The sequence below is a fragment of the Mus caroli genome, chromosome 17 (genome assembly GCF_900094665.2).
Source record: "Mus caroli chromosome 17, CAROLI_EIJ_v1.1, whole genome shotgun sequence".
Lineage (NCBI taxonomy): Eukaryota > Metazoa > Chordata > Mammalia > Rodentia > Muridae > Mus > Mus caroli.
Genome location: NC_034586.1, coordinates 53,514,078 through 53,531,316, shown reverse-complemented (window position 1 = coordinate 53,531,316; position 17,239 = coordinate 53,514,078). Strand labels below are relative to the sequence as shown.

General features: G+C 50.4%; 1 protein-coding gene across 2 annotated transcripts in view; it reads left to right on the top strand.

Moving 5' to 3' along the window:
* Mllt1 (MLLT1 super elongation complex subunit) overlaps window positions 1-17,239 on the top strand; it is a 46,942-nt gene continuing 29,703 nt past the window's right edge. Inside the window, exons 1-3 of one of the 2 annotated variants that reach the window (XM_021149617.1) lie at window positions 1-148; window positions 8,946-9,126; window positions 15,919-16,001. In XM_021149617.1, coding sequence (XP_021005276.1) covers window positions 137-148; window positions 8,946-9,126; window positions 15,919-16,001 — 276 coding nt within the window. In that variant the 5' untranslated portion in view covers window positions 1-136. The remainder of the gene's footprint in view (window positions 149-8,945; window positions 9,127-15,918; window positions 16,002-17,239) is intronic. The other variant, XM_021149618.2, reaches the window with a different exon arrangement.

The following is a 17,239-nucleotide window of genomic DNA, read 5'->3' as shown; positions in this document are numbered from 1 at the left end:
GGCTGGCGGGCGGGCGGGCGGCCCGGAACGGCGGCGGCAGCGGCGGCGGCCCCCGACAGACAATGAGAGCGGCGGGGCGTTGCTGAGAGGCGGCAGGGAGAGCGACGCGGGCCCGGGGGCGGGGCGGGCGCCAGTCATGGACAATCAGGTAAGAAGCCTCCGCCCGGGACTGGCCTCCCGCTGCCCTGCGCGGCGTTGTGGCCGGCCCTGCGCGCACACCGCCCCGTGGGCACCGGGTTTGCGCGCGCCCATTCGGATGGGCCTTTCTCCAGCCACTGCGACCCCGGGGCGTCCTTCCCCCATCGCCATCTCGGGATGCCCCTCCTCCACTGTGACCCACGTACCCCTCCCCCATCGCGACCCCAGGTCTGGTGTAGAACCCTTTGGGATCTAACTCAGCACCCCAGTGCCACCCACTCCACACTGGGGAATTCTCTGCCAGCGTAGTGTATCCACACCGCCGCGGCATCTTGAGGGACTCAGCCTGGCTCAGAGCCCTGTGAGACACCCCTTAGAATCCCAGAGTACCCCCTGGGCATCATTCAGGAACCCAGGGCTTCAGCACCTTAGGAACAACATCTCGTTCCAGAGTCCCCGGAGGCGCCCCTTAGGAATCCAGTTTACACACAGACTCTTGAAGTGTTTATCAGGATCCCAGGGATTTAGCACCCTGGACATCATCATAGCCTGGAACCCTTTGGGATTCCCCTTAGAGCCTTGGTACTTACTACCTTAGCACCTTGGGGATCTCCAGCCTGCTCCACAGCTCTCCAGGAAGACTTTTGGAATCCTATAGCCACTCACAGCACCGTGGGGATCCCGTCCTGGCCCCACATCCCCTGGGGAATCATTTAGAATCCCAGTAGAGAACGGAACCCATTGGGATTAGCCACCCAGCCTAGCCGGGAACTCATGTCCCTTGTGAATCCAAATCTATCCAGACTCCCTTCAGAACTCCAGAACACCCCACAGCTCCTGGCATCCTTGTCTGGCCCAGAATCTTTGGAAACATGTCTCAAAACTTAAGTGGGACTTCCAGCCCCTGTGGTCCCTAGCATGGATCAGAATCTGTGGAGAGTCTACACAGAGTCCCCACAGACAGGGCTAGTAACTTTAGGATGGTTCCCCCTGCCACACACACACACACACACACACACACACACACACACATATCCTCTTAGATGCTACACCACCCCAAATAGGGCCTGAGCCTCAGTCTTTCTTTGGAAGATTCCTTCTTCCTGGGCCCATGACCCCAAATCTCCCCAAACTCCAGGAACCCCCCAACCAGATGCTAGCTTCAGGTCTGTTTTGAATGCTCTCTGCCCAGCCACACCCTCTCTCCATCTAAGACACTCACTTCAGGTCACTTTTCCCAGCCTCTTGGGTAGCCTGCCTCCTCTACCTCTTCCCCTAATGAGCATCTGGTTCCCTTGCACTCTGTCCTGGGACTCTGGCCTTTTGCCTCTGGGAACTTAATTCTGATGTCAGACCTTGAGCCTGGGACAGAGTCTTCAGCCCCTTTGACCCAACCAGCTGCCCACTCTTCTGTGCCCAGAGCCCAAGGGTGGCACTGCTTTTCAGACTAGACCAAGGGCAGTCTCAGACCTGATTCCCTAGAAGCCCTTCAGAGTCTTAAGACCCTGTTATGCCCCTCGGCTTTGGGCGGCTTTGCACCTGAGATGATTATTTCTGACTCTCCATCTGTAATCCTCATCCAGTCCCCTCACCCTGGTAGGCTCATCTGATCTCAGCTGGTCTTTCCCTTCCCCTCTGTCCCTGCTCCTTCTCCCCCTTCACATTCCTATTGCCTTCCAACCTCACTTAGCTGCAGGTAGGTACCCCAGGCACCCTGTTGGCAGCCCCTGCCACTTGAAAACCAGCCCTGTTGGTTCTCGTAAACCTGAGGGTCTTCTGGCCCTTGTGCCCATGTCACCCAGTTCTGTATCATGTGAGCTCCTCCCCATCTTCTTCAGATTACCCTCACTCAGGGTCACATCCTCCTCCTTCCCTTCCAAAGACAGAATTTTCAGGGGTACCAGTCCTGGGAAGGTGTGGGGCTGTGGGGGTGGCAGCTGATGGCTTCCTCTGCTGTTGGTAAGGGCAGGTTAGGGCATCCCTAGCTGCTGGCGCCATGGAGGCAGCTTTGTCTAGTTTGGCCATGTGGTTGTTAGTTTCAGATGCACCGGTAGGGACCTCCTGTGTGTCCCACTATCTATGACCTAGGACCACTGGGGCAGGTAGCTGGCATAGCTTTTGTCCCTGGTGTGCCTGACTTGCTGCTAGTGAATAGGCTGATTTGCAAGCCTGCTTGCTACCTGGGCTCTTCATTAATTGAACCACACAAAAAGTCCCTGTTCTTCGGCATCCTCTACACTCCAAAACTCAGGAGTTCTTGTCCTCAATAGAATCCCCAGAGATTAGAGGCCATTCCCTCTGTGGTGTCCTGAGTGGCTGTCACTTTGTGGCTGTGATGCTGAGGAAAGGCAGCAATTTCAGGGACAGTGGGGAACAGGATTTGCTCAGATGTAAGACCCCCAAGAGCTGCTGGTGCTCAGCTGTGTTTGTGGCTGCTTTTAGGTTTCAGCCAAGTAGATGAAAAGTTGAGTCCTTATCACAGGAGCACCTGCTAAATGCTGAGCAGCCATCATGCCTGAGTACCCAGCCATACCAGAGGGTAATGGATAGGACCCTGGCACTAGAAGGTGTTGGTATGCTTTTCCTTCCCGTCCAGCTCAGGAGACCCCCGCAGGCAGTGGAGGGCTGGCCCTTAGGGATGTGATTGTCCTCAAAGGACTGAAGGTGTGCAGGGTAGAGTCCGAGCCTCTCTCCACCATGGGGTTGCCATGAACCGATATGTATGTGCCTTACTGGGAAGCAGTGTGCTCAAGTTTGGGTGCTAGCCCTGCGTGCCTTCCCTGTCCTGGTCTCATGTTTCCCTTTGACTCTGAGGCTGGTGCAGAGGCCAGCACAGAAGCAGTAGTTTTTACTCTGGGCTTCCCATTTTCTCTATGGGCAGGAAGGCCAGGAAAGTGTCTCAGGTATCCCCTTCACGCCCATGCCCACCTCACTCCCCAATCCAGTGCTGTCTGTTGTATTGGATTTCCATGTTGAGCAGGGGCATACCCAGGATTGCTGCTGACTTTAGGGAGGGGTGGAATGGGATTGGCTTTTTGGGGAACAATACCAGAAAGATGAGAAGGGTTTGAGAGCCCAATGGGGCTCTCCAGTAATCATTAGGGAGGATGTTGTAACTCCCAAAGAACCTAGAGCCCCCTTCCCAGAGTTCCTGGCCTGGCCTCAGAAGGGATGAAGTGAGATCACGGGTGGCCCTGTTTGGGACTGCTCCACTCTGGGAATGGATATTTTTGGCTCAGGTGTGTGGCCAGTGTGGATTCTTTCCCTGATGTCCTGAGTGTTCCACCTCCCCACAGGAGTCCTGGTAGGGAGGCTGTGGGCAAAGCACTGGAGATAGAGCCGAGTCTGGTCCTCTGTAGCTAGCTCTAGACTTTCTCACTCTGCTCTGCTGGCCTGCTTGACAGGAGTAGGGACCTGCGACCTGGATTGGGATACCAACAGTTCTAGTACCCTGCCCAGGGAGTAGGAGACACATAGTGACTCTCCTTGTGTTATAGACACCCTCACAGTCTCCTTTCAGTGCCTGTCATAGCCATGTGGACGGCACACCTGTCCCTTCCTGGATCTTTCCCATCCCTTTGTTTTAAGCATTGTGCCCTGTCAGAAAGAAGAAGGTAGCTGGACCCAGAAAGGAGGTGACAGTAGTTGGAGGCTGGGCCCCAGGGTTGCCAGCTTAGATGTATTTTTTAATTTTTTGTTCTCCAGACTTGTCTTGCGTTTTGGCCAGGTGCTTTCCACTGGAGTGGAGTGTCTTAGGGGGTACCGTGTTTCTCTTATGCTCCAGGCTACCTGCTTGCCAGGTGTGCTGTGTGGGACTAGTTCTAGAGAGCACAGTTGACTTGGTCTTGTGTCACCAGTGCTCTGTTGGCTCCGGGTCTGGGTCCTGGCAGCTTCACCATCAGTGTGTGAACTTTGCTATGGGGGCAGACCTGATGTTTTTTCCTTACTGAAGGTGAGAGTCAGATGCATGCCAAGGTATTGCCAGCAGGAGCCAGATGACAGGTGTAATTATACCGTGGGGTGTTGTGTAGATTCCCAGAGGAAGGGGCATTTGTTACAGAGAACTCCCACAAGAAAATTAAATGAAAACCTATAGGAAATCTTAACAGGTAATGACTGCCTCCTGGGTCCAAGCTTTGACTGAGCTTTTGAGGGTTGGCCAGGAGGAGTGGATGATGGATAGGTAGGAGGGATAGGTTGATTGATATGTGGATGGATGGATGGATGGATGGATGGATTAGAAGATGGATGGATGGATGGTTGGATGGGTTGATGGATGGGTTGAGTGAGTGCAGCTAAGTGAGTGGATGGCAGGTGGGTTGGTAGATGTGTAGATAGATGGGTTGATGGTTATGTTAGTGCATGGTGGGTGAATAGACAGAAGGGAAGATGGATGGGTGACAGGGAGGATGGATGGATATATGAGTGTATGGTGGGTGGATAAGGGTGTGTGGGTGGATTTGGAGTCACTCAGAGCTGTGGGATGGGGAGTTCTGCCATTTGCCCCTTCACACCTAGAGAGAGCAGGCTCCCTCAGGAAGAGCCTGTGAGATGCCCCCTGTGCTGCTGTTTGTCTGGCTTGTTGGATTGAGATTCTGGGTCTGAGTACCCTCTGCCCGTTGGCTTCTGAGGCTTCGGGCTGCTGTGCCCCTTGGCTTCTGATCTCCAGTAGTAGAATGAGTGACACTTCTTAGAGCAGGCCTTGGCTGCTCACCTCTGCTTGGGGGCTTTCCTCGGGGTCCAGGCAGCAAGGTCGCTTATAGCTCCCAATTTTGTTTTTGTTTTTGTTTTTGTTTTGTTTTTGTTTTTGTTTTTTTTAGACAGGGTTTCTCTATGTAGTTCTGGCTGCCCTGGAACTCACTCTGTAGACCATGCTAGCATCGAACTCAAAAATCCGCCTGCCTCTGCCTCCCAGGTGCTGGGATTGTAGGCGTGCGCCACCACTGTCCGGTGTAGCTCCCGGTTTTGGGATTGTGCAGAGGCATCCATGCAACAAGTGGTCATAATACTAGGAGGGCCTTGTGGTGCTGGCGGCATGAGGTGAGCTGTGCTGGTTACAGTAGTGTCTCCACCCAAGTTCCACTTGCCATCAACACTACTCTTGGAGAACCAGCTGGTGGGTTTGCTCAAGTATGGGCACAAGAAATCCAGGTAGAGAGCAAGGAGGGGCCTGAAGATGATGGCACCAGGGTGGCTAGGGCTCAGCTGTGCCTTGAGCTGCAGCAGCAGCTTTAGGCCCCTTTCTCATGTTGATGGCATAGACCCTGTGGTGTCCCATCACCACAACCATTTCTAGAAGATTCTGGTCCCCCAGGGTGTGGGTCTCTCCTTGAGGTTCAGCACAGGACAAAGGTGATTAGGTCTGGAGGACCTGGACATGACTGGTTCAGCCCCTAACTGGGGGGTGTTGTGGCCCTAGTTGGTACCAGCCCTTTGGGAATTAGTGTCATTAGCCAGTGCTTTGGGCACAGGTTGCCAACGCCTAGAAACCTACAGTTTACTTTGGCTTGTGCCTGCGTCCTAGCCCCAATGGAGCTGTGGTCATTTGTTCTTTTGCAATAGCCACTGTGCTCTGTGCTACCTGTGCTGTGGCCCATAGGAGAACCTCATGTCAGGCAGGCAGCCCAGGGCTCAGCTGGTGAGTCGTAGGGTAGATAGATCAGGCCTAGAGCTGACAGGAACTCCAAAGAAGTGACTCAGGAGAATAGGGTCACCCGTGTTAGGAGTCTTGGAAGCCTCCAGCCAGCAGTGGCCCTCTGATCATGTTCTCCAGGATGCTGGCAGTATTGCTTTGGAATCATATTGAAAATTCTCTAACCATACCCCATGCTCATAAAACTGCTTGGGCTTCGTCTGTAGTTTGTCCATGCAGGCTTCCTGGGGTCTGGCCATGTAGCATAGGCTGGCCTCTGCCGGGTCACTAGCAGGCACCATACCCAGCAGGGTGTAAGTATTGATGGGTAGTTTTCCCCAAGATGTTCCCAGTGCTGGGATTCTGGGCCTCTGTTCTGCTCTTCTGACAGAGTTACAACCCTGCCCCCTTGTCTCAGAGACCACATCATATCTACACTCAGGTCCAGCTGGTTTCTCCTGTCAGGCCTTCCTTCCCTTTTTCCAGTTTCTCCCCCATCTGCCTCCATTTGTGGTCAAGCATATCTTTCAGATGTCCCTGCCATTACCCACTTACACAGTCCACTATCACACCCACTGTGTCCCATCTGGTTGCTCCTCTTACTAGTCCCCTGGAGCACATCCTAGGAGCCTAAACTATGCTTGTCCTGGCAGAGATTTGCATACACAGACACTAGAGGGGTTATGTGGTCAGGTGTGGGGAGACATAGGTATGACTTCTGGAGTCTAGGCACCTGGACATTGGTTCCACAGGGGAGGGCTAGCAGAGACCAGTGTGTGCGAGTTCCTAGAAGAAGGTCTGGGCCTCATACTTGATTGTCTTGCTTATCTGGGCAGGGCACTTAGCAAGTCAGTGTGGCCTCTGCTGCTGTCAGGATCCTGTTTTATATTATTAGGCCCTTCCACTAAGTGTATTCTGGTGGGGTCAGACAGGAGACCCCAGCAATCAGGAAGCAGAGGGGTGGAGAGTTCAAGGGCAGCCTGGGTTGCATGGTGAGACCTTGACTTTAAAAGGGTTGGGGCTGGGTGGACTAGGGCTAAGCATGATGGCACACACTTTTAAGTCTCAGCACTGAATTCAATGATAGTCTGGTTAACAGAGCAAGTTCTAGGCTGGCCAAGGTTACTTAAGTGAGATTTTCACTCAAAAATAAATATCTAGGGAGGGCCTGATGGTGTGGCTTAGTGCTTGCTTAGCATGCATGAAGGCCCTCGGTTTAATCATAGTATCACAAAGAGAAAGAGAGAGACTTGTGTGTGTGTGTGTGTGTGTGTGTGTGTGTGATTTTTTTGGGCTGAAGGGGTGGCTCAGTAGAGTGCTGACTTGCAAACATGAAGACCTAAGTTGAGTCCCTAGAAGTCGTGAAAAAGCTTGGTGTAGAGCTTGCTTGTGATCCAGACCTTGGGGGCTGCAGACGAGGAGGTCCTGGGGCATCACGACCAACTGCTCTAGCCTAATGAGTGTGTTCCAGGCCTGTGGGAGACTCTGTCTCAAAGAAAGTGGGCCTGGGCAATGGCTAGGCTGTTAAGAGCACTTGGTACTGCTTCAGAGGGCCGGAGCTGGGTTTCCAGCACCAAGCAGGTGACTCACAAACACCAGTTCTAGGGAGTCCAGTTCCTCCTTCTGATGTCCCTTCATTCCAGCTCCACACACAGCAGATACACAGACAAATATATAAATAGAGTAAAAATAAACATTAAAAAAGAACAGTGAATAGTAATCCTGAGGGTGACCTTCAGAGCTGTCCTCTGCCTCCATCTACACACACACACACACACACACCACATTAAAAACATGTAAAAAGGCTGGGGACGTGGCTCGGTAGCAAACATGCTCACTGTGCAATATGAAGGTGCAGGTGAACTCCCTGGTACCCATGCAGACCAGCACTGGGGAGGCCCAGGTCTGGTGGCCCTCTCCATTTTCTGCTGCTGGGGTAAACACATGACCAAAGACAGGTGGACTTGGCTTATATGTCCCAGTTGCAGCCCATCACTGAGCCAGGGCTTGCTCCTCATGGCTTCCTTAGTTCTATTTTTTTATATATCCCAGGACCACCTGCTCCCATGGTAGGCAGAGCCCTGGCATATCAATCGTTAATTAAGAAACTACAGCACAGAACAATCTGATAGAAACATTTTCTTGCTTAAAGTTCCCTGTTGAGATGACTCTGGCTTGTGTCAAGTTGACAAAAAGTAACTAGCACCTGGGCAAGCTGGTGACCTAGACAAGCCAGGCCAGCACTGATGAGAGGCCCTTCGTCAGTATGTACAGTGGAGAGTTTGGGGGGAGGATCTTTGTGCTTGCATACATGAATATAACATGTCCAGAGAAGGTTTTACACTGCAGGGATTCTTTTTTTTTTTTTNGAGCTCACTTTGTAGACCAGGCTGGCCTCGAACTCAGAAATCCGCCTGCCTCTGCCTCCCGAGTGCTGGGATTAAAGGCGTGCGCCACCACGCCCGGCCACTGCAGGGATTCTAGTTGGCCCCCTTTTCTGAGGTGGGCCCACCTCTGTGCTGGGAATCCCTTGGAGTGTAGTAGCTTTGTGCTTAGTTTGGGGCTGGCCTGAGTCACCTGGGGTTTCAGAGTACAGTGTTAAGACACTTGCAGGAGGAAAGGGAGGAAAAGAGCGCTCCATCAAGGAGCTGCTGTAGCTGGCTAGGTGGCTCTCCCATCAGTAGCAGGCTGCCTAGTTGTGCTCTTCAAGGTCTCAGGCTCTATGTTTAAGTGAACAGCAGGGGCCATGATAGTTTCCATAAAGAACACAACTGGGAGGTGGTCAGGGGAAAATGCCCAGTGGAGGGGACCATCAAGTTCTCAGTGATGTCCAGGGGTGGCATGGAGTTTAAGAGGTCAAAGATGTTGTTGCTAATGTAAGGAGCCAGGACCTGAGCCCTCTCTACACATGCTGGGGACCGTGTTGCATGTGTCTCTGCTTCCTGGAAGCATGCACTGACTGTGTCCTAGGCTGGGGCACAGGACAGCAGTGAGTGTCTCTGTTTCCATGTCCTAGGCCGGGACATAGGGCAGTAGTGTCTCTGCTTCCATGTCCTAGGCCAGGGCACAGGACAGCAGTGAGTGTCTCTGCATCCATGTCCTAGGCTGGGGCACAGGGCAGCAGTAAGTGTCTCTGCTTCCATGCTGACCAGGCCCTGCCTCTATTTCCCCTCAGTGCACTGTCCAGGTGAAGTTAGAGCTGGGGCACCGTGCCCAGCTACGGAAGAAGCCCACCACCGAGGGCTTCACTCATGACTGGATGGTCTTCGTGCGTGGCCCTGAGCAGTGTGACATCCAGCACTTTGTGGAGAAGGTCATCTTCCGACTGCATGACAGCTTCCCTAAACCCAAGCGTGGTGAGTTCCCTTTCCCCGCCCTTCCTCACCCATGGTCCCTGTGAGCTTGAAGGTGGCAGGACCCCTTGACTAGTGCCTGTGTCCCGCCTACTCATGGGAACTGGCTGGGGACATGTAGGTGCTGGAGCAGCCAGGAAGTATCCTGGGTCAGAAGCAATTAGGGTGATGGCTTAAGAACTCTCTGAGAAGTCTGACTGGGTATACAAACAACTCTTGAGGACTGAACCCATGCCCAGCATAAATAAACTCAGCAGTATTTTGGAGTTGTTTGGGTTTTTTTGTCTTGTTTTTATTTATTCTTTCTCACAGTGCTTTGTCTGGGCTTTTTCCCCCCTTGTACATTTTTTGCTTATATGTTAGGTATGTGTATGTTTCTTGTTCTTTCTCTTTGGCCCTTTTTTTACCCCCTTTTTTGTCTGTTCTGGTTTGTTTTTGTTTGTCTTGTATTACTGTTATTTTTTAGATGCTTGTTTGTAATCTAATGAGAGAAGGAAAGGATGTGGGCGTGAGTGGGTGGGGACGGGCCTGAGAATAGTTGGGAGAGAAAACCTAACCAGAATATACTTTTTGAAAAGTCTATTTTCAGCTAAAAAAAAAAAAATGCTTACTATTTAGGGTAGAAAGATTATGGGGGCTCCTATCACTACTTGGATACGTTCCTCTCTTCTGGGTACCATGTTATCAAGGCTGCAACAGGGTTGTCCCCTTACTTCCCCACCTGCCTCAGGAGCAGCTTCCCTGGGGGACAGTGTCTGGTGAGGTTTGTGATCAGAGGTGATTTCCTGTCCTCTGCTAAGGTGTGTGTGTGGGTGGGGGTTGCTGGTTGGGCTGTCTCGGCTGTTGACTCTTCACGTAGGGTCAGGGCTGGGCATGCTTTGGAGTCCACAGCCATTTTCTTTTTGTTTTGTGCTAATGATAAGACACATGATTTTACACATGTTAGCTGAATACTTACTGTTGGTCATACACTAATTCTGAGGATGATGGATTCTGGGCAGGGGCTCTACTCCTGACTGTGACTATAGCACCTCACTGGAGGATTCTGGGCAGGGGCTCTACTCCTGAGCTCTGCCCCCAGCCCCTCCCTGGGGGATTCCACTTAGGGCTTCACCCTGATCACAACCCCAGCCCCACCACTCATGGGCTTCACCTTATCACGCTCCAAGGCCCTCACTGTAAGATCAACTACAATAAACTCTGTTTTCTTGGGTGTCTCAGGACTGAGCAGAATGCTTTTCTGTAAAGAAGCTCTTCAACTGGGAAGAGCTGTTGCTGGATGGTTCAACTTCTGCACTGCTATATGGGCTGTAGCCCATGAATATTGACAGTGGGCCTGCAGTGGGTAACAGGTTATGCTTGGACCAAGCACCCCTCCCACACACCCATTTGTTTGTTTGTTTGTTTGTTTGTTTGTTTTTACATCCCAACCACAGTTTCCCCCTCCTCTCCTCCCAGTCTTTTTCCTCCACCGCCCCTCTTCATCATCAGTCCCTACCCCCGATCCCTATCTATTCCTCCTCGGTTTCTCTTCAGAAAAGGGCAGCCCTCCTAAGGGTATCAACCAACCATGACATAGGAAGTTGTAGTAAGACTAGGTACCTTCTCTCCTATTGAGACTAGATGAGGTAACCCGGTGTGGGGAAAGGGTTCCAAAGGCAGGCAACAGAGTCAGACAACCCCTGCTCCCATTGTTAGGAGTCCTACAAGAAGATGAAGCTACACAGCTGTAGCGTACGTGCAGAGGGCCTGGATCAATGCTGTGCATGCTTTCTTGTTGGTGGCTCAGTCTCTAAGGGCCTCTATGGGAACAGGTTAGTTGATTCTATAGTCTTATGGTGTCCTTGATCCCTCTGGCTCCTGCAATCCTTCCTTCCATCTTGTGCAAGATTCCTCAAGCTCTACCTAATGTTTGGCTGTGGGTCTCTGTATTTGTTTCTGTCAGTTACTGGGTGAAGCTTCTCTGATGACAATTGGGCTAGATGCTAATATATGAGTATAGAAAAATATAATTAGGAATCATTTTATTGTCTTTTTTCCCATTTATGTTTGGTTGTATTATGTTTTTATGTTTGGTGTCTGGCCTGTGCAGCCTCTGGTTCCTAGTTATCCAGGCTGTGGCAGCAGCGGGCTCCCTCGCATGGTAGAGGTTATCCAGGCTGTGGCAGCGGTGGGCTCCCTCGCATGGTAGAGGTTAAATTGGGTTAGTTGTTAGCTGGCTGCTCCCACAATTTCTGCGCCACCTTTACACGATTGCTATTTTGTTCAAAGAGTTCTCCTGTGCCCATGCATTCAAGGCTGTTCCCCTCTTTCTTTTATATCAGGTTCAGTGTGTCTGGTTTTATCTGTTGAGGTCTTTGATCCAGTTGGACTTGACTTTTGTATGGAGTGATAGATACAGATCTGTTTGTATTCTACATGCAGATACCCAGATAGACGACCAGCATCTTGAAAATGCTTTTTTTCTTCTGTTGTATAATTTTGCCTTCTTTTTCAAAAATCAAGTGTCCATAAGTTTGTGGATTTACTTCTGGCCTTCAATTCAATTCCATTGATAACCTGTCTGTTTTTATGCCAGTTTTTTTTGTTTTGTTTTGTTTTATTACTACTATTGCTTTGTAGTACAGCTTGAGATCAGGGATAGTGATAACTCCAGAAGTTCTTCTATTGTACAGGATTGTTATAGATATCATGTTTGTTTGTTTGTGTATTGTTGTTTTTCTATATGAAGTTGAGTATTGATTGTTCTTTTAAGGTCTGTAAAGAGTTGTGTTGAAATTTTGATGGGAATTGCATTGAATCTATAGATTGCTTTTGGTATGATGGCCATTTTACTATGTTAATTCTATGATCCATGAGCATGGGATCTTTCCATCTTCTGATATCTTCTCTGCTTTCATTTTTCACTGACTATGAAGCTATCATACAGGTCTTTCATTTGCTTGGTTTTAGTTACACTGAGGTATTTTGTATTATTTGTGGCGATTGAAAAGGGTGTTGTCTCCCTAATTTCTTTTTCAGCCTATTTATCATTTGTATACAGAGAGGCTACTGATTTCTTTGAGTTAATTTTGTATGCAGCCACTTTGCTGAAGGTGTTTATCAGCTGTAGGAGTTCCCTGGTAGTATTTCCGGGGTCGCTTATGTATGCTCTCATATCATCTGTGAATAGTGAGGACTTCTGAGCACCCTCTGGAAAAATCTTGTGTGTGGCATGTGAATAATCCCTGTGTTAGGGATGGAGACCAAGGGATCTGTCTTAGTTAGGGGTTTACTGCAGTGAACAGATACCGTGACCAAGGCAACTCTTACAAGACAACATTTAATTGGATCTGGCTTATAAGTACAGAGATTCAGTCCATTGCCATCAAGGTGGGAAGCATGACAGTATACAGGCAGGTATGGTGCTAGAGGAGGAGCTGGGAGTTCTAAATATTGTTCCCAAGGCAGACAGGAGAAGACTGCTTCATGGGCAGCTAGGAGGAAGGTCTCAAAGCCCACTACTCCCATAGTGACACACTTCTTCCGACAAAGCCACACCTACTCCAACAAGGCCACACCTCCTAATAGTGCCAATCCCAGGACCAAGCATATGCAAACCACCATAATGTCCTTTAGTTGTATTATTGCTCTGGCTAGGACTTCAAGTACTATATTGAGTAGCTACAAAGAGAGTGGGCAGCCTGTCTTGTCCCTGATTTTAGTGGAATTGCTTTAAGTTTCTCTTTGAGTTTCTTTTCTCTTCACAGGCCGAGCACTTCTAAGGGCAGCAGTGGCTTATTTTTCTTCTATTCTTTTTTCTTTTGTGCTTTTCATTCAAATTCCTCCTTTCTTAGTCCTCATCTTTTCTATTTCTACCTGCCTTCCTTCTTCCTTCTCTTCAACCATATATCCATTTATTTGTCTACCCATTTATCCCCCCACTACCTGTATATCTATGTATTCATTACCAGTCCACCTATCTCCTACCATCCAGTCATCCACCCACCCACCCTCCCACCTGTCAGTCTTTCCACCTACCCATCTACCCAGTCACTCATCCATCTACCCACCCACCCATCCTTCTATTCCCTCCATCTTCTGTACTTTGGCTCCCCTGTCTTAGAGCATGGCACTGTGGCTGCTGTCCATAGCAGGTGTATGTGGAGGTGTTGTGTGTCCTATCTCATGGCAGCCTTCACAGGTGAGCAGCCAGCCCAGAGGTGCAGGCCTCCTGTCTGCCTGTACTTTAAGTGAGGTCATCTGACTGCAGTGTTGCATTCCTGCAGTCTCTGCAGGGTCATGTGTTGATGGCCAGCCTGGAGACCCTGGGCTGCTACATAGCGATCTTTAGGCCAGCCTAAAAACTATGGTCCTGCCTTGGTACTGCGTGCTGGACTCACATCAGCTTGCTTTATCTGTTGTGGCTGTGGTGCCTGCAGAGACCTGAAGTCTTCTCCCGGTGTTTGCTAAGTACAAGTGGCCTTTTCCTCCCTCCCTGTCAGCTTTGGTCCAGTGTCTGACTCCTCCTGCGGTTGCTGAGAAGCTATGACAGGACTCATCTCTCCTGGAGCCTCCAGCCTTCCTGTTGGGGCTGCCCTTCACCCAGCCAAGGTTCTGGGCTAATGTGCCCCCTGCTCTGGGGTTGGAGGGTGAACAGTGAGTCTGATTGAATTGATTACAGCTCTGATTGTGGATCTGACACAGGATGGGGTCAGCTTGTCTTTCACTGGGCCCCACCTTTGAGTTACTCTAAGAAAGACTTAAGTCATTGCAAGGTCAGATTACAGGGCCTTTTTTTTTTTTTTTTGTGGTTAATTTAGCTTCCTGAGTGCTAGGATCACAGGTACCCCACCCCTCCCGCACAGTGACATTTTCTGTGGCATGAGCTTCTATTCCTTGGTATAATTGTCTGTTCTCTCTTCCATCCCGTTGAGTTTGTGGTATACTACAGCTGCCCTAGGCCTTCCTCATAAGATGGTCCTCTGTGCTCTCTCTGTATTCCTCTCTCTGCACCCTGCATATGGTTGCCGCAGTTGCCCGCCTGGGGTCTGTTGCCACTCATTCCTTCCGGGGTCTGAGTTGCTTCCACTGGATTCACTTTTCTTTAATGTTGTATTCTCTAAGGTTTGGTTTTGTTTTGTTTGGTTTATCACTTTTACATTTTGTATTCTATATATGTGTGTGTCTCTGTGGGTATGTGCCAGGGAGTGCGGGTGCCCCAGGAGGCCAGGAAAGGCCTGGAATTGGAATTGGATTACCTGGAACTAGAATTAAAGGTACTTGTGAGGGGTGCTGGGAATTGAACTGGGGTTCCCTGCAAGAGCTGAGCCATCTCTCCTGGTCCTAAAACAATTTAATTACATTAATTCATTTATTTTATGTATGTGTTGGAGGAGGGGTACACCATAGTGTGTGTATCAAAGCTAGAAGGCAACTTTTCTTCCCTGTTCCATGTGAGTTCTGGGGCTCAAATGTAAGCCATCAGGGTCAGTGGCAGGCTTCTTCACCTTCTGAGCCATCTTGCCAGTCCAGATTTCAGTGTCCTTTGTTGCCATATGGGACTATGGGCCAGAGGGAGTTCCCAAAGAACTGTGTCTGCCCCTAACTTTCCAGTGTTCCTCCTGGACACTTGGTGGAGGGCTGTAAGGCCTTTGGGGACCTTTAGACACACAGGACTTCTTTCCTGACATGGATGGGTTGAGCTGTTTCCCATCCCTGGTGAGGTGATGCCCTCCCTGAGCAGCTAGTGACCTGGAGACCAGAGACCCTATCCTGTTGTCCTTACATGGATCTCTGATGGCTGGGTTGTTAGAAGGTGATGGGGTTAGAGTATGTGGATAGGTGTGAGGGCATAGTGGGGTTAGAGTATGTGAATAGGTGTGAGGGCGTAGTGGCCATACACTCTAAGACTCTTGGCAGGGCAATCTCCACCTCCTTCAGTTTAAGGGGGCCACCCTCACAGGAAGAAGTCAGAAGGGGTAGTGAGTGCATATACACAAAATAAATGAATTAGCAAGAATGAATGAGAAAGGCATTGCTTTGTGGATGCCATGATTCACATGCAGATCCTGATGTAGGTCCCCAGGAATGGCTGGTGCAGGCATCCAAAGCATTGTGAGGGCCGGGAGGGTAGGATAGCCCTGGTGGAACCAGTAGAAGGGAGTCGGGCCCACCTTTCTCATGACTGTGGAGCCACAGGTTAGTCTGGCCTTTGCAGTTGCTTGCCTGGGTCCCATGCAGAGATGTCTTGCTGGTCTTGTGTTCAAGGACTCCTAGGTCCTGCAGGCTACCTGTTTACTAAGCTTGGCCCCAGAATCACACAAGGTGTGCAAGGGTGATATCTGAGAGTGTCATTGTCATCCACCTTCCACCTTCCTCAGCCCTGCTATCTTCCTCTTTCTCCCTCCATCTCCATTTCTCTTTTGCTACCATGCTTGGGTGGCTGTTCTCAGCAGCCTCACCTGGGTAAGGTATTTGAAGGAGATTGTGGGTAGACAGTGAGTGGGACAGGGTTGTTCCAGAGCAAGGTTTTCAGGAAGTTGTGTCTGAGTAACTTGGGGAGGAGCTCCTGTGCCCTCTGCCTGGCATCCCTGCTGCCAAGGTGCTTGTCACTGCACAAAGTGCAACATGTTATAGCACTTGGTCTGTGGTAGCCTGCCCCTGGCCTGTTCCTGACCCCACTCTGCCCTGTCATTTCTCAGAAACCCTGGTCTGAGCTCCATTGTTCTTGCAGCCTAGTCTCCTAAGCAGCTGGAGGGCCCAGAGGGTTGTGGCAGGTAGGAGGCTGATGGAGTATTTTCACTCTCTTTGCAGTGTGCAAGGAGCCCCCCTACAAAGTGGAGGAGTCAGGCTATGCAGGCTTCATCATGCTCATCGAAGTGTACTTCAAAAACAAGGTAAGAGGCTGAGTGAGTGGGGAGCACCTGTGACCCTGGCAGGAGCTGGCCTATAAGGGAGGGAGGGGGGGGGGCCCTAGGAGCACATGCCTGTCAGCCAAGCTCAGACCCTAACAGAATGAAAAACAACAAAAAGTGGAGGTTGAGCCAGTTGCAGTTTGCATAGGCTGAGAGTAGTAGGTGGTACAGGTCCCTGGACCTGACTGGGGCAGAGCTTTGAAGAAAGACATGCAGATCTCCAATCTGGTGGTCTAGACAGGACTCAGAGAAACTGCAGCTGCCCACACACAGCTGGACTAGGAGATGGGGTTTATGCACACAGCTAGACAGGGAGGCAGGTTAGTTAATCTCCGTAGGACCCCTCTCTGTAGGGGAGCAGTCTGTGGACTGTCAGCACCCAGCATGAGAAAGCTGTACATCCTGTCAGTGCTTGCAGTTGCTGTGTGGTGTGTTCCCCCTCAAGACTGCTATCCCTCTGAACCTCAGGCTATGGTGTCCTTGACATAGGCACCTCTGTCAACAGTACACATTCAGTTAGAAACTCAGGACTTCACTCTTCCATAGTTCAGTCTCTGGAAAATGAGTAAGAAGGACATGTCCTTGGGGCAGGTTCTGCTGGAGAGGCCACAGAGACCTCCAGACACTCTAAATGTCCTAGGCTGGCAAGTGGGGAGGCTGGGTTGGCTGTGTTCTAAGTACTACCTTTCTAAGGGAAGAGTTGTCAGTATCCCCAAGTGAACGGAGCATGCAGAAGTAGTGGGCCCACAGACAGGAGCTTGTCTGTCAACGAGCAGCTGGGACAGCATGCAATGTGAGCACATTTTCATCAGCCTGCTTCTGAACTGTGCATGCCAGTGCTTTTCACAGCAGCACAGCACAGGGCAGAGGGTTTCTACCTCCAGAGTTGCTACTTCTGTGTGCTAGGCAAAGCACAATGTTTCTCTGTAGTTCTTTTTTTTTTTTTTTTGGTTTTTCAAGACAGGGTTTCTCTGTGTAGCCCTGGTTGTCCTGGCACTCACTTTGTAGACCAGGCTGGCCTCGAACTCAGAAATCCGCCTGCCTCTGCAGGCGTGCGCCACCACGCCCAGCCTGTATCTGAGAATCTTAATGACAGTTATAGATTTCGCTATCCAAAGAGCATTTATGTAGATATTTTTACTTAATGTTTCTAGTCAATCCCTTAACAAACTTTGGAGATAAGGTTTCATGAATTATCCTTAGCCAAGGGCTATGTCTCT